We start from the raw sequence: 27,937 nt of genomic DNA, 5'->3' as shown, positions 1-27,937 counted from the left end.
AGTCCTCTTGCCATGGGTTGTGTTCTACTTATCTGCTGACTGTGGCATTTGTCTCCTGTCCTTGCAGGCCCAGGCAATGATACCCTTTTGCTCTGTGCAGATTTGCATGTAGCCTCTGACACTGGGCGAGGTGAAGCACAGCTTTTTGTTCTGCAGCCTTCCCTAAGAATGGGAGAGGACAGAGGCTGATTTAGAATAACTATTAAGCAAAGTGCAGGGTAGTGCTGAGGGTGTGGTAAACCTCAGCAGAATTCCTGCTGTATATGACAGCAGTGCCCTTGGTGTTAAGCACCTCCAACCTCTGCAGCAACAACCTGCCGTCTTTTTTCAGTTTTCTGATGAGTTTCAAATTTGGGCGTCTTTTAAAATTAAAGCTTAGTCATGTCAGGGAGACAGCTGTGGTTTTGGAAAGAGCGACTTTAATTCCAAGCACGCTACTCAAAGCTTTTTCTAGATTCACAGTATTAAGAAATAGTATTTGGAATAAATGTTAAAGATTGACGCTTTTGGTCACAAGAGGGGGGTAGGGTAACCTGAAGTTCACCTGCCTGGACACTCCTGGTTCTGTTTTCGGCAATGCGGCTCCCAGCCGAGCTACCGCCCTCTCCCAGCCGCCCAGCCCCGCGCCCTCCGCCCTCAGGGGGCGGGCTGTAGCAGTGCACCCGTAGCCTCACCCCGGCGCACCGGGGATGTCGCGATAGGAAAGAAACCGCCTGGGCGGGCGGGGACACAGGGGCTGGGCCGGGGGCGGGTCCTCCCGCCGCCGGGGGCGCCGTTGGGCGGTGGGGCCGGGCCCAGGCAGCGGTGGGACGGGAGGAGCCGCGGTGCCGGCAGGGAGCGGCTGAGGCGGCGGCTTCTCCGCTCCAGCCATGGGTGAGCGGCGGCGGCGGGACCCCCGGGGGCCGGGGGAGGCGAGGGTCTGCGGCAGCCGCCCGCGGGTAACGGCTGCGAGCCGCGTTGCGGCGTCGCCGGCACGGGCAGAAAATGTCCGCGGCGGCAGGAACGGGGCTGGGGGCGGTGCGCGGCCTTGCCGGGTGGCGACGGTGCCGGCCCGGCGTCGGAGGCGGCCTCCGGCCCCGCGGTGTGTTGGCCGGTGATGGGGGCGGGTGCTGGCGGGTCTCCCGCCCTGTGCCTGGGAGGAGCGGCCGGCGCTCTCGGAAAACGAGGGTTGTGCTGGGGGACCGTGCCGTGGGGAGGATGAGGGGGTTGTGGAGGAAAACACTCGTGTTCTGCTAGCTCTCGGTGGCAGGGACCTCGCTCAGCCTCTAGTCGTAGCCACTACGCGCTTGGGTTGTTGTTTTTTTTTTTTTTTTCTTTTGTACACAAATGCTGTTTGCTGGAAGGGTTTAGGCTGTTCGTCCGTGCAGAGACGGGAGAAGGAATATTGTATGCGAGTGTTGTATCCGGATATTGTATGCGAGTGTTGTATGCGAGTATTGCCGCCTGGGCCGGGCCGTGCTGCTCAGGCTCTGGAGGGGCCGGCAACACCAGTGCCGCCTGACAGACACCCGTGTCTCTGGGGGCTGCTGCTCTGGGGTGAGAACAGCTCCACAGAACCCTTCTAGCTCGTTTGGCACTGCTCATGCACAGTCTGCCCCGTAGGATCCCTGGGCAGCAGCTGCTAGAAAACGTGCTATGTGAAACTCTAAGTCTTGCTCTTTTTTAAAAAGCAGGTTGAAAAAAAGAATAGGTCTGTGTAGGTAGACTGAGTGTTACAACAGGCCTAAAATTTATTTCTGCCTCAAAAAGACCAGGGAAGAAAGCTGACAGTTAAAAGGACACTACATGTGGAAGTCTGTCTGTGGGGAGAATCAGCTGCGAAAGTCAAAGTGAGGTCACCTGGAAAAGGAATTTGTAAGATGCCTTTGGGGAAATAGGTTTGAATTGGGCAAGGGAGAGCTGTTCCCCTGGAGTCTGACTCGAACCAGGCTTGCTCTACAATAACTTATGCATTTGGTATGGTCAGTAGCTAAACCAGTAAAGAAGCAGGAGGCCTGATGTGAGCTTTACCAACAGAAATGCTCTTGTTGTTGCTAGTCTCCATCTCTCCCAGAAAGGGGCAGTCACTGATGCTGCTCTTGGTAGGGTTGGTTAAGTCCCCGGTGGCTGAGCTGGCAGCAGGAGAGGTGTCAGGAGACAAACTGGTGAGCTGTGACTGGTAACCAGGTAAATTTTTGTCAGAACACTGTTGCTAATTGTCTGCTGTGTTTTCTGTAATCTTTCAGTGTTTGCTGTTCAAATACTGGTAAATTGAAAGACTATAAAGGTAGTCTTTAAGGTTATGTTGGAAACATCATCTTAATAATGTGTTTATCTTGTGTGTTTTTTTTGTTTTGTTTTTGTTTGTTTTTTTTGTTTTGTTTTTTTTTTTTATCCTGTGGTTGATTACGTTGTATGGCTATAGGGTAATTTGATATCTTACAGACAGGAACACAGAAAATTAGTAATTTTCAAAGTTTCTGCTAGCTAGCACCTAAATATTTAAAACTCTGGTATGCAAGCAATGAGACAAGTAATTTCACTTCTGTTTGAAGAAATGAGAAAGTATCCAACTATTACAATGATTTGGATTTTCTTTGTGTTTTTTTTTAAAGGTATACAGTTCTTTATGCTTTCTGATGTGCAAAGAGATAAGGTCACATATCATTTTTCAGATTTGCAGAGGCAGGGGCTCACAATGTTTTACACACAGGAATCTGTATAGATATTTTGATAACTGTGTCTAAGTATCTTAGAAAAAAATCTGTGTTTTAAATTTGTTTTCTATATAATTTCTTAGATTTAATTGCAGAAAAAAACCAGATTTTTTTTCCAAGTCACTTTGATCATGGTGGATAAACAAAGGGGTGTTTTGTCTCTGTGTCAGGTTGGCAAAATAGAAGATGGCCTTAATTTTGAACTGCTTCATCACAAATGAAAATAAGAATCTCCCAAAGCTCAGGTTTTCAGTAGCAGGTGCTCTAAGAGGAACCTTGTCCATCCTGTCAGATTGAGATAATTTTTAAAAGCTATGGGGTTTTTTGTAGTTTACATCTTGTAAGATTACAATTAAAAAAATAAGGCAAAACCTTCAGTTCTGAAGCTTTCTGATATACAAAATATTTTGTAGGAAAGTATACATAGGAAAGTGAAGTTTCAGTATCTAATATGTAGTATTTTCCTGAAACTGCTCCTGCTTTACTGGCTGGCTGCACAGCCTAAAGAGAGCATGTGTTTAAGTCACTGTGAAATTAAGACTGCAGCAGAGAGCCATCATTTTAAAGAAGTATAATGTCTCTTTCTGATGGTATACTGTAATATACCAAGTAGATACCTACATTAATAGGAATGCTGCTTTGATATTCTGGTCAGAGCACTCATTGCTGTTGTGCAGCAGAGCTTCTGAGTGCAGCATTGATGCCCAAGTTAATTTCCAGTTACTGACTGCTTCCAAGACTGTACTGAGACATCACAGTAACTGTGAACTGTAATTTACAACCCTGTTGTTTCATTCATCTGTTAAAACAAGGTAAGATCTGAAAGGCTGTTATTTGGAGTGGATGCTTCAGTGCTTTATAATATGAAATCATTCCCTTGACTTTATCTATATTAAGTTAAGTTTTTGCTTAAACAAGGTGTCCATAAAGCATTTTATTATTTTGCATCTTTTCTAAAACTTGAACCGTAACGTTTGTTGTTTTTTTTTCTTTATTGTCTTAGCTGTGAAGGACCCTACAGCTGTAGAAAGAGCAAATTTACTGAACATGGCTAAATTGAGTATAAAAGGACTCATTGAATCAGCTTTGAGCTTTGGCCGCACTCTGGATTCTGACTACCCACCTTTGCAGCAGTTCTTTGTTGTCATGGAGCACTGCCTGAAGCATGGCCTTAAAGGTGTGGTAATTGTTACAGCTACATGTTTTTCATCCCAAACATGCCATTTTTCTTCTTTCCTTTCCTGAAAGCATGTAAAAAATCCTATGTTAATGTTGTTTCAAGAAGTGAAGAAAATACATAAAATACGTAAATCATCACCTTTTATAATTACTATTTATTAATACTTCACAACATGTGTTTTTGCATTTACCAGCTTTTGCTTTTGTATATCATTTATTGTAAGTGGTCTAGGGATTACTACAACTGCATATATATGTGTGTGTGTGTGTGTAGCTCAGATTTTTAGCTAGTCATTCTTCTTATATTATTTTGTTGTAGCAGAGCAATTTTAGGTTCACAGCAAACTAATTTGGAAAGTGGCTTTGGCAAGATACTGGTAAACTGACCAGTGTCAAAGCTGTCTGTTACCTGGAAGTCTAGGCTCAGTAGGTAAACCTTTTCTCAAGCCAGCTCTTTTGGAGGAAGCTTCTCCAATGACTTAAATTAATTCAATTACTTAATTTTTCTTTTTCCAGTGAGAAAGTCCTTTCTAAGCTACAATAAAACTATCTGGGGTCCTCTGGAACTTGTGGAGAAATTATATCCAGAAGCTGAGGAAATAGCAGCAAGTGTCAGAGATTTGCCTGGTCTCAAGTAAGTAGTTTTGGTAAAATACAGCAAGAAAATAGAGGACCTGATTGAGAATCTATAGATGTCTCATGATTTCATTTGGCATTAATCAAGCCTTTGAACAGTCAGCACATGATTTGGGGCAGAGTACAGAGATACAAATATATCTTGCTAGCTTTTTGTGTTCTGCACAAAACAGTTAAAAAATACTTTTATGTTCTTTTCTGATGTTTCTGGGAAAAAAAAATAATTCTGAATGATGAACAAAACCAAACAGGTTGTATATCAGTTTGCAGTCTAGAACTGCAGCAAACATGAGTCTAGTCAGCAAAAAGCTGTATTAAGACAGAGGATAACATACTGAAGGGGAATGTATTTGTCAGTTTTTCACATTTTTGTGTGTAGTATCCTTCTCAAATGCAAATACATGCTCCTCCTATTCCTCTGCACTCTGCTCTTGTATTTAGCTTTGTAACTGGCTGTGTATTAAATTCCAGAAGGATCAGGTTACATCGTGGTTGGTGGCAGCAGAAGGATTATAATTTATAACTTTATCTAAAGCATATATGTATATAAATTATTCCTTGTTCTTGTATCAGGCCAGTTCAAATAATACTGTTAGCCAAGTGTACTACACTCTATCTGTCCTGATATAGCATGCAGGTTTTGAGGTTGTGGTTTTTTAAATTTATGTGCTTACAACTTCTAAGTGTGCAAGCACTAGAAGAGGAGAATCTAAATGCCCCAGTTGAAGTTGTTAGGTATTAATGTCTGCTAGTTGCATACGTTTTAATCTTTTTTGAATTGTCTTTCAAAGATACCACTGCACTTGTAAACAAGTATGAGCTAAAGCTAGAAGTCAGTATGTGTTGTGTAGACCCAGAGAATGGGGTTGGGAAGGCAAGTTGTAGTGGACTTTTGATTACCTTCCTCACAGTTCCTCTGAAGACTTTACAAGCAAGTTTCAGATAGGAGTCTGAATTGTTGCAGTTTTACTTCAGCTAGAAAAAGGATTTTCAAGATTATCTTTACAGGAACTGTTAGATTAAGAAGGTACTTACAGGAAAACGGGAGAACTCTTATAACCTTTTTCTGTGCTGCTAGCCATGTACTGTGTGAGAGCAAAGCACATGGAAGTACAACTGTGTAGAAAGTTGCATATTTTCACTCCCTGAGCAAAATGGTTAATTTAACTGTCTGGCTCTTGTTCTATGTCAGTTTCTGTTATTTCCAGGAGCTGCTCCCAAGCTCAGCTTGGTTGATGAACCAGACACAAAAACAGTCGGGGGAGCAAATGGATAGAGAGCAGCCGTGAGGAAAAGGACTTTGGGGGTGGTAGTAGATGAGAAGCTTGCCATGAGCCACCAGTGTGTGTGCTTGCAGCCCAGAAGACCAACAGCTTCCCGAGCTCCATCAAAAGAAGTATGGCCAGCGGGGCAAGGGAGATGATTCAGTCCCTCTGCTCTGCTCTTGTGAGACCACATCTGGAATAGTGTGTACAGTTTTGGAGCTCCTAGCACAGAAAAGATCTGGACCTGCTGGGGAAGGTCCAGAGTTGGGCCACAAAGATGATCAGAGGGCTGGAGCACCTCTGTTATGAAGACAGGCTGAGAGAGTTGGGGCTATTCAGCCTGGAGAAGAGAAGGCTCTGGGCAAACCTTGTAGCAGCCTTTCAGTACATGAAGGGGGCCTACAGGAGGCTGGGGAGGGGCTTTTCACTAGAGAGCATAGTGAGAGGACAAGGGATAATGGTTATAAAACCAGTAGGGGTAGATTTAGGGTAGATACTAGGAAAAAGTCTTTACTGTGAGGGTAGTAAGACCCTGGAATAGGTTGCTTAGGGAGGTTGTTGATGCCCTATCCCTGGAAGTGTTTAAGGCCAGGTTGGATGAAGCCTTGAGCAACCTGGTCCAGTGGGAGATGCCCTTGCCCATCAGGGGGGGTTGGATCTTGATGGTCTTGAACATCCTTTCCAACCCAAACCATTCTGTGGTTTTCCCAAAGCAGGGAGTCAAAGCCTAGACATTATGGCTTCCTGGACTGCATTGCTCAGCTAATAATTAAAAATGCCCTTTCAGAAATACCAGTTGTTGTACCAGTAGACTGATAAAATGTTTAAACAGTGAGTAAATGGATTCATTGTTCATTTGGAACTGTTTGACTTTGTGCCCTTTTTTTCAGAACACCACTGGGCCGTGCCCGGGCCTGGTTACGGTTAGCACTGATGCAGAAGAAAATGGCCGACTACCTTCGCTGTTTAATCATTCAGAGAGATCTTCTCAGGTAAACAGTTTTGTTTATAGTTTATTTTTAGAGGTTTAGTCTCCTGAAAAAAAAATAAGTCTCCCCCAGTCCTCAGGGTACAGGGACCAAACACTGCTGCCTTGTCAAGATTGAGGGCCAGCTGGTGGCTAAAGAGATGTTTCTTCCCCACCATGTAGGGCTGCCTTCTGCAACATGCCTGACTGTTCTCTTATAGATGAGGGTGATGAGGAAGGGCTTGTGCTGTGTTCCTCTGCCATGCAGAATATGGGCTAGAAACTTCTGGAGAGTAGATTAATTCACCCCTACCATATGCATGGTTTCTTTCTGAGCTACCATTGCATGGAGGATGATTGCTTTGAACTTGCTTTTCACAGTTCTAAAACTGGCCTTGCTCTCTTCTAGTGTAAATTATCCTTTCTGATGGGGTAGTTGAACCACAAATGAAAAAAATCTTCATTTCATGTAATCTTAATTTTAGTTCTATAACCTATACACATTTTAAGACTTCTTGTATGCCTACATAATGCTGGTATGTCAGAATGACAGTGTTAGACAGCTATGGACTTTTTCACTGAAAGCACAGTTTGCTTCATAGATTCTAAAACTTTATTTTAAAAGTGTAAGGAGGAGGAAATAAGTGTTGATGTTCTGTTTTACTTAAAACTTAGCACTTCCATCCTTTCCATTTCTCTCCATTTGTCTTCTCTTAGCCATTTAACCTCTTACATGGCTTCTTTAATTTCAAGCATGTGGTCATTAAAGTCCAGATCTTTTTTCACACAAGGTAAATTTTTTACAATTTTGGTTTTTTGTATTCTCTAGTATTTCTTAGCAACATAAGAATTCTCTGACTCAATGTGGCCTAACATCCATCTGTTGTGGTATTTTTTAGAAGACAAAAAGTCTTGCCTCCTAGATACCCCAGCACTCCGTCAGCTTTGTGGCTCAGATTTCTGGAGCCAAAGATAGTATATTTGCTTGTATCTTTGTCTCTAAAACAAACAATGCACTTTCATTTCTAAAATATTTAAGAGGTGAAAGTATGGGTTGACCCAGTTCCTATTTAAAGTTGTTGAAGTAAGGCTAAAATAAGAGCAATAGATGTAGCTTATTATTAATTTATTACATGTAAATATACTGAATATACCAATAAGATGCAATTTTCTTCCTTAACAGTGAATTTTATGAGTATCATGCACTAATGATGGAGGAGGAAGGAGCAGTTATTGTTGGGCTATTAGTTGGGTTAAATGTGATAGATGCTAACCTGTGTGTGAAGGGAGAAGACCTAGATTCACAAGTAAGTCAATACAGATAAACTTATGTACATGAAATCAATAAAATTTGTATGTATGGTGAATTTTGTTACTATGGAATTGTGACTCGTTAGAAATCTTATGAGAGATGGCTTATGGTGGGATCCAGCTCCAGTGGGGTTTGTTGCATTAACCTCAAGATCAGTTGTGTCAGACCTTGAGATATTGGTAATTGTCAGACAGCAGGAGTAAAGTTTTATGCTTTGTTCTCAAATAAATGCAATAGTAGCAATGCAGAGTTTTTAGTTGCTTAACTTATCCTTCTCCTTTGTGGGAGAAATACAGTCCCATGATCAGTTTATCCCACTTGGTAAATTTATTGTTGTTCTGGAACGTAATAGTAGTATTTCAAGGACTTGAAAAAAAACTTGCTTCACATCGTGTAATAGAATACCATCCAAGAGGGTAACTGCTTTCAGTCTGCAAAACAAGACTTCCTCCTTTGCAGAGTGCTTTGACTTTAACCTCTGATCTTTTCTGAGAAAATCTTGCCTGAATCATTTTAGATAGATGAACAAGTATTTATGAGTCAATGTAGGCTGTATTCAGTCCTAATTGTTTTTGTCTGGCATCCTGGTGGAAAAGAATTGTAACAGTTGAAGTGATTAATTACTGTATTTCAGCATGTATTTGGTGAAAAAGCAATTTCTGTTGCAGAGAATGTGAAACATAAAGTTAACTTGTCTTTGGCTTTAATTCTAGTTACTCTCTAATGTTTTAAGCACTGAACTTGCAAACCAGAAGATGGAACATTGAAAAGCCTGTAATGATAGGAAACTTATTAATGTGCTTTTCTTAGTATTGAGAATAATGTGTGTATTATAAACACAGAAGCTATTGCTAGCCACACATTTGTTATCTAGGTTACTTGGTGGCTGTATGAGGGGAATTAAAACTTGATATAAAATACCATAGTTTTGGTATGTTAGAAGAATGCTTTTCAATGGTGAAAACAGTGAGAATTAAAACAAACTAACTTTTATAGAAGTAGCATTTTAATAAGATACAGACTAGAATAAGTGGAAGGCCATCATAGGAAACTTGACATGAGAGCACTGTGCAAACCAAGGAAATGTTAGATTTAGCAAGTTACTTGTATTAAAAAGCTTAAGGGAGCTCAAAAAGAAAGCAGAAGATCAGAGATATTGCAATACTTTATTGCTAGAGCCAAAAAAGGAAGGGATTTAGTAAAGCAAAAAGGGTTAATTACTTTTTTAGAGTTTCGTTAATGGAGCTGGAAGCAGAACTCATGCTGATGTTATTTATGTATTATTAAATGATGGTTGAATAGAAAATACAGTAATTAGATTCAGGTTTAAAAGATTGGAAAAAAAGAATGCAGTTGAGTTGTCATACCTGAGATATCATACCTCCCCATACCTCCCCATACCTGGCAAGTGTTATTTGGCAAGGAATATCAAAAAGCTAAATGCTGGGGACACGTAAGCTTGGGAGATGTGCTGTGGTAGGAAATCAGGTGAAACACTACAGGCAAATTATCACAGGTCTGCTCAGTTAGTGATAGGGTTGTGTAATATTTGATAATTCCCAAAATAAAAGTCTTCCTACAAACTCTTAGCTAGGCCACAAGAAGTAATGTTCATGGGATGTGGTATGAGGCACATTGCTAATTTTGTTCCAAAGTAACTTAATGCTTAACAAATACATGAGACTATACTTACAAAAATATTAAAAAATCATATTTAAAATGTTGTGGTTCAGTTTTTTGAGCTTCTGGGTAATATTAAACTAATGTTACAAAAGCTGATGTAACTGGGGTTCTAGTAATGATGTAGGTACAAAGCTGTGAGTATCAACAGTAGCTTACTTGTGTGATATGGAATTGTGTACATTTGTTTTCCCCTAGGTTGGGGTGATTGATTTCTCCATGTATTTAAAGAGTGATGATGACATCGGGGGTAAGGAAAGGTATGTTGTCACCATTTTTATTTCTTTGCAAATGATTTCTTGATGGGTGTTTTAAAGAACCAGAAATATGGCAGAGGAAATAAACATCCTTCTTCTCTTGAGACTGTATGTGTTCTTAAATGTCATGTAGAGAAATAGTGTGCAGTTAAAGCATTGGGTTTTTTTCTCTCTCACCGATGTCACAACACATATTATTGACTTCATGATTGTGAGGCGAAGTTTCTTAATTTCTTTTTAAAAAACACAACTAAGATGGACATTTGCATATGATGGATAGATATGTATATGTTTTCAGCACATAGTTCACTACCTTATTTTGTTAAAACTAATGTTATTATGTGCTTGCTTTAGAAATGTACAGATTGCTGCAATTTTGGACCAAAAGAATTATGTGGAAGAACTAAACAGACAACTGAAGTAAGTATTACTTTGAAGTATGCATGCCTGTCCAGACTTACAGGTAAAACACCTCCTAATGCCATTTTTACCTCAGCTTTGTGAGAGAGAACTTCAAAGAAAGGGGTGCAAATTCCTTATTTTAGACTGAGAGTGTTGTGAGGTTGGAAAGAATACACTCTTATGGAGAAACTTAGGAAGTCTCAGTTTTCATGCTTTTGTTTTTTACAGTTATAGCCTTGATTCTTCAAAGAAAATAAAAACAGCAGGCCAAAACAGATCAAGGTCCTCACAGTTCATAACTTCACAGGAATGAAAAGCTTGATACAGATCTTAACCGCATTCTATTTAACAGTTTCAAAAAGGATGATTGAGTGTTTTGGGTGAATCCACATATTTTTGTTTCTTTGCCTTTCAAAACATTTATCCTAGGACCAAAACTGAATAGGTTCATTGCTTGCTGGAAACTATTTACACATTGTATGTTGTGGTTCCTCTAGAAGCTATTTTCAGGAAAATATTTTGCTGGATGGAGCAAACTTAGTCTGCTACCGGGTTTGTTACTGTACAAATAGAGGAAAAGTACCTGTGATTCTCTGAGGAGTAGTGGACAAAGTTAAACAGTGCAAAGACCTAACAAAGAAAGAAAACCAAACAACAAACCCGTAGAGCACTACAGAGCTACTACAGAGCACTACAGAACGTCTGTAGGTTCTGTAGTATAGCTGATCTTCCCTTGATTCCTTTTTGAAATTTAATTTTAGGTTTTCATTTGTAATGCTGGTAATCTTGCTCATTATTTACTATATGGGTATTGTTGGGGTAAACATATTCTACACTGAGTTTCTGGCAGAAACCTTCAGTATATATGAGTGTGTCAAATATCAGCCAAATGAAAATAAGTTGAGGAGGAGAAAGAAGCTGTCACAATGAAGAATAGTGGTGTTTGTGTGATGATAGCTGTTGTTTATTCAGGTGAGCTTCCGTGGGTGAAGGAAGTTCTTCTACACTGGTTTATGCGTGTACTTACTTGCAAACCAATGGTTCAACAGCTCTTCTATTTTATTTCAGGTCAGCTGTTCCTTTCCATATATATCCTGAAATACATTGATCTTCTCTACCTCACCATTCTTAACGAATTGGTAGCTTCTGAGGACAACACAGGAGAAATATGTGGACAGTGAACAGTGTTTACTGAATCGGTTTTTTCCTGTGTGTTAAGTGCAGCCCAAAAATTGTGTTTACAGCAGATAATAGGTAGTCACGTAATGGAGAAGGCCATGGTTTGGTATGATTAAAAAAAGACACACACAGAGTAATTAAAGTGAGTGAGGTCCTGACAAGACTTATAAATGAAGTCAAGAAGGATCAAGAAAGAGGTTGCCTGAGAATAAACCTCAAAAAATGTGAAGCAAATAATTTTTAGAAGGAATAGATTTTGGAAGAGATCCTGGGTAATGGTTTCATTACAAGGGAGAAAAAAAAAACAAACAATAAGATAGTAAACTGTCTATTAAGGGAACTCATTAAAAATTTAGATACAATATAGTTGTGAGGATAAAGGAAAGGGAGATAAAGTCACACCCAGCCAGGAGTTTGAGTAACAGAGGTGACTTTGGGAGTATATAAATGTTCAGCAAAGGAAACTTACTTATTTTCTTGTATTTTGGAAGATGTCAAATAATGTGAGCAGACCTTTTAGCCTTGACCACTAGTCACTGTACCTTGCATTAAAGCTTTTGAGCTTGGTTGAATGAGTTTGGATGTAATTTTGAATAATGTTTTGTCTTTTTCTTTTTCAGTAGCACAGTTAGTAGTCTACATGCAAGAGTTGATTCACTAGAGAAATCAAACACTAAACTGATCGAAGAGGTATTATTTAATAATGTACAGTAGATATTATTTACTCTCAGGGTTTTTCTAAATGCACTTATATTATTTTAATCTAGGTGAGTACTGTATAGTATATTCAGATACCTTTATTTTGGCTTGAAGAAAAGGTGCAGTAGCTGCAGGGATTTGAGGTCAGCTTGCCGAGGCAGCCTGCAGCATCAGTAAATGCATTCTGTAGAATATTGCAGTTTCCCACTTTGGACAAAACCAGAAGAGAAACCTTTCTTAATGCCAGCTGTCAGTCTGATTTTGTGCAGATGACTAGTCTGTAATGGATGACACCAGTTCTACAGAGACGAAGAAAGTAGTTCAGCAAGCAATTTTTGTTACTGTTCTCAGTTTCAGTCAAAGGATTGTTTCTTGCTTATTTACCATATGCTTATGTATAGTTTTTAGACTTTTCTGTCTCTGGTTTTGTATTTAGATCCTGTATTTTCAGTTATCTTTGATTCTTGACTATATTCCAGTATATTTAGCTTTATAAGAGAGAGCACAACATTTTGTAGTTTGAGCCACTTGATAAATAGTAAATGAAGTGGAAAAATAAATTCAGTTGTTAAAGGGATAGCTAGGTCACTCTGGGTGTTAATGGATCTGGACAGAGGGAGAACACTCATTCTGTTCATTCTCAGAGTATTGTGGTTTCTTCACAAGGCTTCAGCTCCATATGATATATTAAGATGTCATAAAAAAGAACAAAACGGGATATATTTTAATCTAAACTGAAAGAAAAAATTTAAGTTGAGCAAAGGGAATTGAGGATCCTTAAGTCATAATGAAACAATGAGAAGAAAACCTATTCTTTGCTAGACTGGAAATAATATCAATTAAATGAATATACAATGAAAACTACTCATTAATAAAACAAGAGCTCTGTGTTTTCTATAATAAGAATTAAGCTTCTGTTTTGTAGACTGCAAGAACAGGGCAGAGAATGTCTTGGAATTACATTCATTAGAATGTTTTTTCTTTATTTCTGCTCACAAAAGTATTCACGCTACTTTTCTTTCTTTTTTCTTTTTTTCCAGCTAGCAATAGCCAAAAACAATATAATTAAACTTCAGGAGGAAAACCATCAATTAAGGAGTGAAAATACTCTTATTTTAATGAAGACACAGCATCATCTAGAAGTATGCACTTTTTGCAATATTTAACATAGTAATGTTGTGTGATTCATTGCCATTCAGATGTTTTTACATTGCAGCTTGAAGTAATCAGTAGTTAGGCCAAATCTAAACCAACACTTACTAGGGAAAAGTACCTGTTGGATCTGGGAGACTTCATAATCACATAAAGATATCAAAATTATAGGACACCTAGATTATTTGTTTGTTTGTTTTTTAACTATATGCACGTTTTATAGCATTTTTACTTGAATTCTTTTTTTTCTTCTCTTTTTTTCTTTAAGCTGCAAGCTATATTTAAGATCACTTAAGGCATTGTTATCTGAAAATTGTGTTGAACTTCTGTGTGTTTTAATTGTCACACTGGTTATTCTGTCCTATCTAGTGGTGTGAAATGTCATTTGTAGTAATGCATATGGTTGCTGAACTTTTTAAGGTGTTATTTGTAGCTCCCTATGTAACTTCTTGGATGTGTTGTATGGATAATTGTTAAAACCACAGGTTAAGCAGGCATTAGGATTGCTCAGTACTAACTGAAGGACACTGCATTATTATTTTGCTAGATTTACTCAGTTCTCATTATAAAACTGATCACCACATAGCAGAAACAGCCCTTTCCTTTTCTCCTGTGCTTGGAGAATGTATTTTAAGCTTTTTTTTTTTTCCTCACAAATGTTAAACTCATGCTATTAACTGCTGAACTTGTGATGAAGATAGATTCTCTTACATTTTTGTAGGCAACTAAAGTGGATGTTGAAGCAGAACTTCAGACATACAAACACTCCAGGCAGGGTTTAGATGAAATGTACAATGAAGCTCGGAGACAGCTTCGAGAAGAATCACAGCTTCGACAAGTAAGTAATCTGGAAAACATTGACAGTGTCAGTATAGAAACATTTCTGGTTTTGCTGAGCTTAGATGCTGCCTTAAGTTGCCTTTTCTGAAGAGCCTGTAATTAAAAGGGGTTTTTAACAGAGCAATCAATGCATCAATATTTCTGTAACAGTGTTGCTAAAGCACAGTGAAGAAAACACATTTTCTTTGAGGAATTTTAAGTAAGCTGTTGGCAATACCAGGTGCTCTGTATGTGTAGTAAATCTTGCAAAAATAGAAAACCTTTAGTCCTATTTTTCTAAGTAATACTTGGGCAACTGTTTATGCAATACTGAAGGGGTAAATTCTTAAAATGTGAGGTGTCTCCTCCCAAAGTTAAGAGAAGGCATAAGTCACAAAGTACATGAATGTAATATTTATTTAGTAGAAAATTTGCTATATTAAAGAAGGGCAGAGTTTCTGAAGTGGTGAAGTAGGCAATGCTGCTGCTCTGTTAGAGTTAGCTCTTGTCTTTTCCAAAACAGAAATGAAATGTTGCATAGTTATTTAAAGGCTCTTATGTTGCATTGGTTTTGTGTTTTATAGGATATGGAGAATGAACTCGTGGTTCAAGTTAGCATGAAGCATGAGATAGAGCTTGCCATGAAGTTGCTGGAGAAGGACATCCACGAGAAGCAGGATACCCTCATAGGCCTTAGACAGCAGCTTGATGAAGTTAAAGCAATTAACATGGAAATGTACCAAAAGCTTCAGGTAAAGAAACAGTCTGCAGTTAAGCTAATGAGACAATTTTGATTAGAGTGAGAGAGGTCCATTACCATTTGGTTTAGTTAGATACTACTGTTTCCTTATTTTTTGGTTTCTTTCCACTTTTTAGGTCAGATTGTTGTTTTGGAGTGCTACTGATGCAAGCATGATTTCACACAGAGCAATTCTTAAATCCTTAATGTTACTGGGTTTAGAGAAGAAAAGGGCAGGAGATCATGATCTAGTACCATGCTATATGGAGTAAAGAGAGTAATAATTTATCTAGTGATAATGACACTTTTTGGCCTAAATTGTTTTAAAAATACCAAGAGAATGTAGGCACATACTGGAGTTAAAGAGCAGATCTGACCTTCCAAGGGCATTTGGAAAACCAAGCTGTGGTTTCAGTTTGTTGGGGTTTTTTTTTCCCCATATCTCTGAACACATTAAGAAAATCTTCAGCAATGCCATGCTTTTTTGGAAGAACATAGGTTTCAGAGACCAAATATTCAGTAAAATGATCAAACAATAGGGAAGTTTAACAGTGTCTTAAGCAGAATGTAAGTTTGATTTATGGAAAAAAATAATAAAAAACAGCACAAGAGACCAGTCAAGCCTGTGTCAGAAGAAGGGGAAAAATTAGGTTGCTGCAGAGAGATAATTGAGTTGATGGACAAAGAGGGATGCTACTCTTCCACCCGCAGCTGTGAGGAAACTGGACCAGAGGAAGAGAAATATAAATACAGCTGGAAAGAAAAATAAGAAGTGAATGTTCTTTGGTGTGTTAGAATTGGTTTTCTTTTTAAGTTGTACTTCTGGGGACCATGGGTAACACTGGTTTCACTTAAGGACATTCAGACCCTTCCTGGGCAGTGTAAGGGTGTTCAGACATGCCCAGTCTCTGCTGAGTTGATAGTGTTAATCTCTATAACAAGAATAATGCTCTACCTTTCATTTATATCTTTAAGCTGCAGTAGTTACAGCTCTGCAAGCAATCAGAGTTGTGAAATGTGTTAGTAAAACTGGTAAAAGATTTTTAGGTGTGCATGGTAGTTTGATAAGAGTTGGAGAGCCTTAGGGATTTCCAGGATTAAGCATCTTAGTTCTTTATTGGTAAGGTTTTGATGGGCTACTTACAGAGATAATCAGTGAATTAAGGTTGACTTGAAAATTAGTAATTAAGAAGAGTAACCCAAATGAAACATGTATACTTATTAAATAGCATCTACACTTTCAAAGTATAAAACTAAAAATTTGCTAGGTGTAAAATTTTAAGCACTGTCAACTGCAGATTTTTAGACAGGGATGTTTACAAAGATTCAAAACCTGAAGCTATTTGAATACTTTTTTCTTCATATATTGAAGAAAAAACCCCCAAACCAACCCATGAGCTAACAGTATAATGTACACCTGCTTCATTGTTAACACAGGTTTCTGATGATGCTATGAAAGAAAAGAATGAAATAATTGATCGGCTAGAGGATAAAACCAATCAAATTAATGCAGCTATGAAACAACTAGAACAAAGGTACAGGTCCATCTTTGGTTTTCTTTATTTCTCCATCCCCTCATATTTTACTACATTTCTACACAGCTGCCACTGAAATGTAGCTTCCAACTAGAAAATTTTAAAAAGCTTTCTGAAGCTTTAACTAGTGCTTTATGGCTTGATATGTTTTCTTTTTAACAAATATGCTTATTTAAAATGCAAAGTTAATCTTTCATTTTTCTTCCTCCTCTTTCTTCTGATCCTAAGCTTTTGGGCAAAAGGTTTTTAAGCTGTTTCAAAATCATGTTTCATTAGTACCTTTTTTTTTTTCCTACCTGAATGAAATGCAGTAGAAACCGAAGCATTAATCTTGCTTATACTTAAGCATGAGCTTAATATAAACATTTAATGCCTTCATGGATTACTGCTGTATTTTCTGAAGCTCTTAAAAGTGTTGTCTGTTGCTTCAGAAGTACCATTTATTTTCAGTGGTGTAATAACTTGTTACATTGAAAGGCTGAAAAATGAAAGACTAGAATTCCTGTTCATGAATTTACATTATTGTTAGACTGCATGTATTAAATAATATTAAAATGTGATTCATGTTTTAATTTGGTGGCCTATATGCAACACTGATCTTTATAATTGTAAAATATGACATATCCATAAGCCCTGTCATGTTGATGTTTGACATATCTTTTTCTTTTCATTTAAATCTGGTTATGAAAAACATGGTTATGTATTTAAAAAACAGTGACATGAATATTCTTTTATTGACATCCTTTTTTCCTCTTTTTTCTTTTTCTTTTTATCCTCTATCCCAATTTTTGTTTTTACTATTTTGCTGCCTTCATCTGTCTTTGATTTTTGTCCACTGCATTCATGAAGTGACAAAGATCTGTTAACTCAAACTAGGACTATTGCAATGTCATTTGTCAAATGTGCCAGCAATGAAGCTCAGCACCAGTATAAACTTGTCAAAGATATATCATTCTGAAAGCTCCTCCAGATCTGTTGTGTTTAAATAATTACTGACAAAATACACCTTAAGAATTTTAAAATTATGATTTAAGATGTAAAGTGGTATTAGAAATCCTGCACTGTAACAGATCGTAGCTGAGTTCTGTTTTCTGAGAGAACATCATCTCCGATCTCACTTTACCCCTTTAAAAAAATTGAAAAAATTAAAATTATTGCACTATTATTAAGCAAATGTAAGCTAGTTTTATAATGCTATTTAATCACTTAAATGTCAAAGTTTATTTTAATGTAAGTCAGCTATCTTTACTTTGTACATTTTTATGACATTTGTTTTTAATCTAGTGATTTTTTTCCTGTTATAGTACCAATAGATTTAAAAGTTAGCCCTTGTGACTAATATTTCCCTTCTCCCTTTCTTGTTCCTTTCAGTTTAAGGCTGTATTTATCCCAAAACTGTGCTCTCTGTTGCTTTTTTTTGGTTGTAACTAGCACTGTTTTCACAAACAGCATGACAGGAGTTTGGGGCATGGGGGGCTGAGTGCTCTGTCAGAATAAAAAGGAGGGTGGGTGTCAACATACATGTTCAAGGGTTTGGGGATAAAACAGCTAAAGCACAATTCCATTTTGCTAATGCAATGCAGGGTAAAATATTTTCACAGATTTAAAAAGGTGTTTGGAGCCTTGACATTGATGGAGCTCCAGACAGGAAGAGCAGCATGCTCTAGCCAGTTTTGTAGCTGGGACTCCTGCCTGGCACAGCTGCACCAGGGTAGTCAGTGTGGAAGTGGATAGCTGGAGTGGAAGTTGTAGTGATAAATAGGATTGACTTTCAGTGCCCAGATCATGAACTTGTTTAACTTGTTTCCCAGCTAAGGATTTTGCTTGTCTGCACCTTTGTCTACACAGTAATCACAACTGGTGGCTTTGTGCAACCCATTTTCCCTTCCTCTACACATCATCAGGCAACCACAACTCGTACTTCTGCATTGAATTGCTGCTTGTCTGCAGTGCAGAAATAGGGTTTTGGTGTTAATGCCCTGTGTAACTTCATTCAGCTTTTTCTGCCCAGCTAATTGACCCTGCTTTTTCCCCAGTAGTCTCTTTTCCATATGTATTTTTGCCCTCTCTGCACTCCAATTAGAAATGTGGTTTAGAACATTCTTTAAACAGATGGTATGGTTGAATGAGGTAGTCTACACTTAATAAGGTAGTTCAATTCCAGTCATTTTTCACTCGTTTACTGGCAACTTTTGGAAACTCCTGCTGGTAGAGCTTCATCAGTAGAAGCACAAAGTGGTGTGACAAATTAAAGCAGACAAGGCTGACTTCATATCTTTTTTATCTGACATTGAGAGTTGTGAGTTACTCTTCATCCAGCTAAGTGCTGGAAGTGAGAAATCAAGCATGGAGAGAGACTGTCACAGATTTCTCCCACCACATACCCTGGGAGGTTCTTGAAACCATTTTGCTAAACACAGCCGAGCAGGCGGGGACATTCAGTGGTGTTTTACAGGCTCTTTTACTCTCCAGCTTTTTCATCAAGACAGGTGTAGCCAGGATACAACAGAAGTTCCATTTACTTTACTTTTGCCAAGTTACATCCATCTTTCTTTTGGACTTATCAGGTGACAAGGCAGAGAGGAACCACGATTAACTGATGGATTTCAAGGGGAGTGCTAGCTGAAGCAGAAACTAACCCCTGGCATTCAGCAAGGAAAGATTAAATAAAAAAACCCAGTCCCTCAGATACTTGATTAATTGGCTTTATTTATTTTGTCTATATTATGGAGCAATTTTAACCAGTGTAAGAATGCATTAATTTTAATACATATTATTTAAATTAATTTAATAATATGCTGTAGTTGAGGTAGTTCTATAAATGTAGTGGGACCTTGACAGGGTGTGTTGTCCTGTATTAGGCCAGTTGAGCTTTTTTGCTGTCTGATTGCAGTGCTCTGTATTCAGCCTTATGCTTGAGTTTTTTTGAGCTGCTTTTGCACAGCACATGCTCTGCCCTGTCTTAATAGGTGATTAGTACAAACTAAGTACTTCTACAGGATTTATTTGGAGGAAAAAAAAGCTTCTAAAAGTAACCCAGGAACATAACCTAAAGGCAAAAAAAAGCATTAGGGTATATGCTTCAATTCTAAAATATGTATCATTGTGCTTTGGCATCTGTTCTTGAGCATAAAATAAACCAGTCACTACTTACAGTGATTACTCTCTTACTGTATGAACAAAGCAGGAGCTAGTTCTCTAGGCATTGTATGGATTTCTCGTTTGAGTTTGTGATTTTCCCCCAAGCTTTGTTTTTATTTAGAAATGTTTCTATTTCCCCATTTTTCTTTTATTTGTCTTCTTCACCCTCTACACCCTAGTTCTAGCTTCAGTTTTACCCAAAGTTGATTTGAATTACACCAGATTGCAGCAAGCAGAGAAGGCTCAAATGGAGGCTGAGGCGGAGGATGAGAAACATAAACAGGAATATGTGAATAAATCTGAAAGTCTGCAGAAAGAATTTTCCCAGAAGGAGAAACAGCTGTAAGTAAATCTTTTCTCTTTGGATAAATATGTATCAGTCAACATTCTATACTGCTGTATGTCCTGTGTCTCCATATGGGCTGGTTATTGGTCAGTGTCTTTGAGTAGAATGTAGGTATTAAAGATCTTCATGTTAGGTACTGGCAAAGTAGAAGAAAATATGCCCCTCCAAGAAGTCAGGCTACCTCTGAGAGCCTCTGAAATTGTGTGCAGCTTGAAAGAAGAGGGAAGACCAGCATTATTCTTTGTTTAAAAGTGCCAGCTTAATTCATGAGGAAATTAATATAAGTGAGGGGAAATATGGTAGTTAAAACACACGCTTTTAACAAAGTCCACAAGTTTGTAGTAGTATAAACTTAAACAGAAATGGCATAAGAATTGATCAGGCCTAATATTAAGGTAGAAGTGGTTTAACTTAACCTCTGTGCAGGAAATAAAAAATAAAAATTCAGTGGAATAATAAATATTAAAAAGTAATATAAAAACCATCCCTCTACCCATTATTCTGCCAAATCCTTCTGTACTGATTTAAATAAACATGTAGTGTAAAAAGCTCTATGTGAGGGCAGGTGTTTTCCTTGTGTGGAAAGATAACAAGTAAATTATTTAAGACAGTGCAAATCTGTGGCACAGCAGGGACCTGGGCTTAAAAATTAATGGTTTCCAATCCAATTATTAGCCCACCCTGCCTCTCTTACAACTCTGAATGTAAATAAACTTGTTTAACTCTCATGACAAATGTTCACTTTACTACCACAGTTTGCAGATTTTGGCAAAAGAACAGTTCAGATCCCAGCCTTAGAAATCCGCAATTCTGAAACCTCAAGGTCATGTTCCCTTCTGATCTTTTCCAACCAGATGCTGAGGTAGTGTCCCAAAATGTAAGTCTTTCCTTTAAAAATGGTTTGGTTTTAAAACAGGAAAATTAATGTCAATACATGTTTTCCATCAAAAGCCTTGCATGACTACTCAGATTTTTTCCTCCTTTATTGCGTTGGCACAGTTTAGGTCTAGAAGGTTGAGCAGTGTGCTTCCATCCTTCAGTTCCTCTGTAGCCATCTAAACACCAACCCTTCCATGAAGCCAGTAGTAAAATTCTAGCTAGAGTTGGGTCTTCCATCAGAGTAGCCTTAATTCCCTGGAACTGAACTTTACTTAAAATAATAGCATATAGATCCCCCTTGATGTTGAACCTCAGCTATGTGAAAAGCTCAATAAAAATAGTTATTGCCAATCCTCCCTCATTTATTTTCAATTCTGTCAAAAATGCCATAAGTCTTAGCCTAAAATAGAAGGATATACCACATCTAAGGGTATAATAGTAAACAACTTTTATGAGCACCAGAAATACACACAGTCATCGTCTGCATCATCAGTGGCAGCGTGGCTGCTTGGTTTGTTTTAGACCAGGAGCAAGCTATGTAAGGGTAAAGGGGGGGCCTTGCCTTATGTGTATCTTAAAAATACTTCAGAATTGTGTGGTTTATGTTCTCTTGCTCATTTATTACTAAGATCAGCTCTTCAAATTTATGCCATATTCTTGGTTCTTTAAATAAATTACTTTTTAGAAGCATCTACGTGTTTTGTTTTATTTATTACAACAATGTCTAAAATAGTAGAATATTGATACCTTAGTTCTGTTTTAGAAAGCATATACCTTGATAATTCCTTTGTTATTATAATAGCATATTACACCCCGAAAAAACCTGGTTCTTGTTTTCTGAAAATGATACTCCTTTGCACAGTGATTTTTTTTGTTTGTTTGTTTGTTTTGCATATTCTAGGCTTCAGCTGGAAACGGATTTGAAGATAGAAAAAGAGTGGCGGCAAACCTTAGAGGATGATCTTCAAAAGGAAAAGGAAACTGTTTCTCATCTGAGAACAGAGACCCAAGAAATAATTAACCTTAAAAAAGTAAATTCTGCAGTAAAACGTGTATCCTAGTTTAAAAATTGACTGCAAAGTTAGATAGACTTAGAATGTTTTTTAAAGAATTTCTAGATGTAGATAAAAATATTAGACTAATGTATTCTAACAGAGTAAGAAGAAAAGATTGGGTTTTGTTTTTTTTTCACTCACTCCCCACTTAGTCTTTAGGTCAGAACGCAGTGTTGCGTTTTCCTTTATTGTAGTGAAAACTCTGTCTTCTTGTTGTGGGCCAGAAAGTGCTTCAGTTTCTCTCTGACTTGGTACACATGGCTATGTAGTGTTGTTGATCTCTGCAGTCACTGGTTTTAAGCAAAAATGCTTCATGTCTTCGATGAAACTCTTAAGAGAGTTTAATCCTGTTGTTGCTGTTCAGTTTGGATTTGGGAGTCTATTTTAATAGAGTGTGTGATGAACCATTCATTCAGATGGCTTTCTCAGTAAGATCAGCTCTGGGTAGCTGTGTTCTAGGCAACAGGCAAATACAATGGGCTTGTTTGTTTGTTTTGGTTTTGTTTTAAGGAGTTCCTTCAACTTCAGGAAAAGAACAAGCAACTGAAAAGGATATGTGAAGACCAAGAAGCTGCACTCCAAGAACTGGCATCCAAGCTGAGCGAGTAATTTAATTTTTCATTATTATTTTTGTCATATTGTCACGGTTTAACACTGGCCCGGCAATTAAACCGAATAACAGACGCTCTCTTTAATCTCTCTCTCCCCTCGATGAAGAAAGGAGAGAGAATAAGGGAGAGAGACTTATGAGTTGGAAACTAAACTACACAACTTTAATGAAACAGTAGTGATAAATAGGTAAAATTACTAAATATATACAAATATACAGGAAAATGGAAACCACATTCCTCCCCCCTTTCCCCCAATAACTCTCACGTCACCACCGAGGCTATAGGGCAGCCCTGGGAAAGTCCAGGCTGGACTCCTGGAGTCGGCAGCAGTCGGGAACCGGAGGCAGGAACACACAGATATGGGCTGGCACGGATTAGGACCACAGGCAGACAAACGGACAGGATCCTTCCAGGATGCCGGGGAGGAAGGGAAGCAGGAAAAGATCAGGCTCGGCCCACGTGATGCCTCAAATTTATACTGAGTGTGACGTATATGGGATGGAATACTCTGTTTGGTCAATTCTGGCATCTATCTTGTCTGATCCTCCCTAAAGGAGGGCTCTGGTGGGACCTCTGTATCCTCCTGGACGGTAAAATGTTTTCATGCAGAGCTGATCAGTGTCCTTGGCCCTGCATACCAGTCTCTAGCAGTAACTATAAACATCAAGTATTATCAGTTCTAAAAGCACACACACTGTCTGAGAAACTTACTGTTAACCTCAGCAAATGCAACTACTTAAAGAGGCTCAGCTGAAAACAAAAGCACAGAAACAGAAAACCACCTTTATCCTGGTCCAAACCAGGACACATATAAACTTGAAATAAGAAAAATATTAAGATGGTGGTCATGTGAATTATACTGTACATAAAAATATTACCTGACTAGTTATTAAAAATAAATGGGTCTAGTTAATCCAGATCTGTTAATTTTTGGTTTTGGCTGGTGGGCTAGCTATGAAATCATGGATAATTTGTTCTGAACAACAAATCCTACTTTAATTAATGGGGCCAGGGGCATTAGGAGTTTTTGGGTTGAAAACATTTGATGGGTTTGTGTGTTGTGACATTCTCAAAGAGGAACTGCAAGTAGAACACAACTGCTCTGGCTCCAGCAGGACTGTGCTTACTTTTAAGTGAGGATGCGTGTTCATGGATTCTGGATCTTTGAAAAAATGAAGATTCTCTCTATGACAAATATAGGCCATTGTTGCCAGGTCTGTTGAGGAGTTGAGGGATTACCTCATGGAAACCCCTTCAGGCAATAGTGAACAATAAGGTGTGAGCACAGCTTTTCTTATATGTTGTTAAAATTTCATTTGATGAGCTCTGTCTTCTGAGTAGCTTTGCTGTGAGTAGTGTGGACTTTTCATGCTGTATAGAATATCGTGAGTGGATTGGCACAGGTTGGCTGTGGGGAGGTTGGTTTCTCTATAAAGACATAATGTGGTTTGTACAAGTCCATATAAATTCTGGTTTTGTGCCAATGCTTTGTGCTGGTACAAATTTCTTTTGCCACATAACCCCAAGTAAATTTACAGCCATTCAAAGGATGCTTGTCATTGTGCAGTGCTTAGTACAGCAAGGCATGATACTGATTGCATCTCCTGCTTGCTGCTATAATACTAACTTAAAGTTCAGAGTAATTTGCTTACTATTTTTAAGATAGTTGCAATTTTTCAAGTTGTTAGACCCTAACTGACAATGTAGAAGTTTGAAATAGCATTCTTATTTTTTAGATCAAAGCTGAAAATAGAAGATATAAAAGAAGCGAACAAAGCATTGCAGGTTAGTAGTATTTGGAGAAGAGAGAAACCCTTTTTTATTTTAACTGTTCCCTTTGAAATACTTTGTAAGAATTCTCTCCAACAGCAGCTATTCAGATGAGTCATTCCATGACTTCCTGCAGTGGGTGGGAACCACAGAATCCCTGTAACCTCATGGAAGAAAAAGATACTCAATTGCTTTTAATTTTTCTTGTTTGATGTACAGCTATGTCTTTGGGTACTTATCTTGCAGTGGGACACCCAGCTGTATCTTAGAGTATACTTGGGACAGAGTTTGTAGCCAACTGAGTTTAAATTATGTGCTAAGTCTCAGTGGTTAATAAATATTTTATCATCCTAGGGATTAAGTAAACTTGTTGCACCAATGCTTGGTAACATATGGTCTGCAATATTGGGAAGGTTGGAACTTTTAAGAGTTATGCAGGGAGCACCTGAGAACAGAGATGATGTCCCCACATATTCAGTCGTGTGGGATGTCACGTTGCAAATTATTTCAGTCCAAGAAAAGGTGTATGAAATGGTTTTCTTGAGCAGATTCCTGTGTTTAATAATTGGTTTAGTGTCACGGTTTAAATAGGGGAAAATTAACAACCCTTGAGAGTGTCCTGTGGGTTTTTTGCTTCCTTATGTCTTGGGGACTGTTCCTGTGTGATGAATGGGGAGATAGGATCCAATGAGATTTGGATACCTTTCTCCTTTTCCCAGCTCAGCCATTGCCCAGCTTTACTGCTTGGAGCTCTTTGCACCTGCTCTGCCTTGTGTCTTAAGTTTTTGCAGTGTTTTGGAGCATTCTTAAAATGCTTTTGAGTGTCTCTGTGACATTATACTGGTCTCGGGGCTTAAGCAGTTCAGGCAGTCAATAGACTTACATTGGGTTTTTTTGTCCCCTGGAACCCAAAGTTAAGTTCATCAGATACATATAGATTTTATAATTTTTTTCTCCAGGGCCAGGTTTGGTTGAAGGACAAAGAGGCTACACATTGCAAGTTATGTGAAAAGGAATTTTCTCTTTCCAAAAGGAAGGTAAAACTCTAATGAAATTTCTTCCAGCTTGCTTACATATATTATGAGAAAAACACCATTGCCTTAGAGGTGCAGCATGAAATGTCAATGATCAGATGAATGCATAATTAGTTTTGAGATGTCTTTTTAGTTCTTTGATATGTACAGTGCAGCTGGGCCCTAATTTCAACATTGCCTTTTGGTGAAGCACCACAGTGGAGCTTACCTAAAATTACTCAACCTACTTTGTGGAGTCATCATCTCCAGTGCTTGTCAGCTCTGGCAGTGTTTAAATTTGACATGTGGAAGTCTTCTTATGGCAATTTTAAATACAATAGGCTAAGAATTTAGGAGTTAATTTTCATTGTAAAGTAAAAATGTGATGTTAATTTCCATGCCTTATTAGTGTATGCAGGAATTTTTATTTTACCTTTTTTTGGGTTAAATCCCAATTAACTGCCCAACAGAATCATTGACTCTCTTGAATGTCATTGCTTATATTTCTGTGTAGCAGAGTGCATTCGTGTTCCAGGGACTGAAAGAAATTTGCAAAGCATTTATATATGCGTGTATATATGTTTGTGTGTACATATACATATATATATATAGAGAGAGAGAGAGACATAAGCCATATATATATATATCTGCTGTCTTACACCATCTACCTGGGACTGGATCATAGATAGGGCTTTAGATGATTTATCTATTGAAACCTGATTCCATGCACAGACCAAAGAAGTGGAAGGAATCACATTTCAGACTGCTCTGTGCATATTGTTCATCAGTATCCAATTACCCAAGTATATTTTCATTGTAAAATGTAATTTTTTTCCCTTTCACCCCCTCTTCTACCCATTATTTAGCATCATTGTAGAAACTGTGGTGAGATCTTCTGTAATGCCTGTTCTGACAACGAGCTGCCTCTGCCTTCTTCCCCAAAGCCTGTTCGAGTCTGTGATTCCTGCCATGCAATACTTATACAGAGGTGCTCTTCTAATGTGCCATAAAAACATTGTACAAGATATTTATTACCTTCTGGTATTCAGCTAATCCTTTACAAATAAACAAAAACAAAACCAACTAAAGAATGTACAGCACGATTTCCATAATTTCAGGTAAGCAGTCTAAAGTTGTGTTGTTTTTAAGGTTCCGTGGAGGAGTTACTTGTCTGCTTCCCTTTGAAACAAACAGAGAAAATGGGACCTAAAGACAGAAAGTGCACATATTAAAAATACAGATGACATTCTTAGTCTAAAAAAAGACTATTTCTTCTGGATCAGAAGGTATTTTGGAGGAAGCAGAGCAGGTTATAGAGGAGACTCGGTGTTAACATGCATTTGATGAGTACCCTAGTCAGTATGATCTTGACAGAGATGAAGCTTACCTGCTTTTACAGGCTAGTCTGCAAAAAGTACACCCTAATTCTGCTACAGAAACGTGCCTGTGATACACTGCTGTGAAGGAAAACAGTGTGGTAGTTAGTTTGAAGTTGTATTTTTAAAAAGTAATGCAATTAATTCAATGGTCCTGTAAGTTATTACCAAATACTGTATTACCAAGATTTTTTACATTCAAGAATATTGCACTGATAACTCTTTAGTCACAGGTGTAAGGGGGGGACAGGTAACAAACTGCAAGACAGATTAGTATTAAATGCTGGGGACCACATACTTTCTGTGCTGCCTGTGTTGGACCATAAGGTTCTGCCTTTTTTTGTCATCATCTTTCTCAAACTTTCAGAGTTTGTTCCTAAACCACTTCTGAGTACACCTCATCACACTGATATTCCGTGATCACTTCTGCTGGAATGTAAATCCTTATTCTTCCTGTAGGCAAGTGCAAATACATCTTTTGATAAACAGTCCTCCCTTCTATGTCACTGCCCTAGAACCAACCCACCCTCTTCCCTTGAGCTGCTCAGGGTGGGGTCTTGCCATGGTCCCTGCTCTCTGGTCAGCACTGACAAACTGGCAGCAGAATTATTGGCTCAGTAGTTCCTTCAGTTACAGGCTTGGACTGTTCTTATTGACAGGAGAAGGGAGGCTTTAAACAGATCTTTGATTTGTTCTTGCACTTTGTTTAGCTTAGCTTTGTCTTTTGAAGATAAGCATCTAGTTATTCTGGAAGCTAATACAGCTGTTCTTTTCAACACCTCAATGTAGTTGCTTGCATAGCTTTTGTAAAGAAAAATGTTTTTTAAATTAACTAATGTAACTTTTTGTAAAATACAAAACAAGCACTTGTAAATCTGTAAATAGCTTTTGGAAGAAATAAATTTAATTGATCTGCAACTTACCTATGTGAACAATGTCACTTTATTTCAATTTGTCATTCAAAGTATTTTGAGGATTTGATTATGACTTGTTCAGTTGCTTATAAAGGAGTCTTTGCAGGTGTTGGGGAGTGGGGAGTTGCCCTGCTAATGAACACAACAAACCCAGTGCTGCTCAGGTGCCCTCTGAAAGCATTTTGAGTATTTTCAGGTGGGCTTCATGTGGGGCAGATACTGAGGCAGCAGGATTTGATCTAGGATATAGATGATGCTAATCTGTACTGCTTTTAATAAGTAACTTTTCAAAAATGTTGCCACTAAAGAAAACTA

General features: G+C 38.3%; 1 protein-coding gene across 2 annotated transcripts; it reads left to right on the top strand.

Moving 5' to 3' along the window:
* Nucleotides 1-790: 790 nt before the first annotated feature.
* Nucleotides 791-27,576, top strand: RUFY2 (RUN and FYVE domain containing 2). Of its 2 annotated transcripts, XM_030453060.1 has the most exons (18): nucleotides 791-873; nucleotides 3,700-3,873; nucleotides 4,392-4,509; nucleotides 6,667-6,768; nucleotides 7,927-8,050; nucleotides 9,934-9,995; nucleotides 10,347-10,412; nucleotides 12,194-12,263; nucleotides 13,313-13,414; nucleotides 14,146-14,262; nucleotides 14,828-14,995; nucleotides 16,420-16,517; nucleotides 19,881-20,000; nucleotides 21,785-21,914; nucleotides 22,449-22,543; nucleotides 24,286-24,334; nucleotides 25,279-25,356; nucleotides 26,199-27,576. In XM_030453060.1, exons 1-18 carry the CDS (start codon nucleotides 870-872, stop codon nucleotides 26,340-26,342), a joined length of 1,821 nt encoding a protein of 606 aa, XP_030308920.1. In that variant the 5' UTR covers nucleotides 791-869; the 3' UTR covers nucleotides 26,343-27,576. The 2 variants fall into 2 exon arrangements, with proteins under 2 accessions (XP_030308920.1, XP_030308922.1); XM_030453062.1 differs by lacking the exons at nucleotides 19,881-20,000; nucleotides 21,785-21,914; nucleotides 22,449-22,543; ... (1 more) ...; nucleotides 25,279-25,356; nucleotides 26,199-27,576 and adding an exon at nucleotides 17,367-17,475.
* Nucleotides 27,577-27,937: the final 361 nt, after the last annotated feature.

This window comes from Calypte anna, chromosome 6, assembly GCF_003957555.1.
Source record: "Calypte anna isolate BGI_N300 chromosome 6, bCalAnn1_v1.p, whole genome shotgun sequence".
Classification (NCBI taxonomy): domain Eukaryota; kingdom Metazoa; phylum Chordata; class Aves; order Apodiformes; family Trochilidae; genus Calypte; species Calypte anna.
This window is presented reverse-complemented; position numbering and strand designations above follow the sequence as displayed.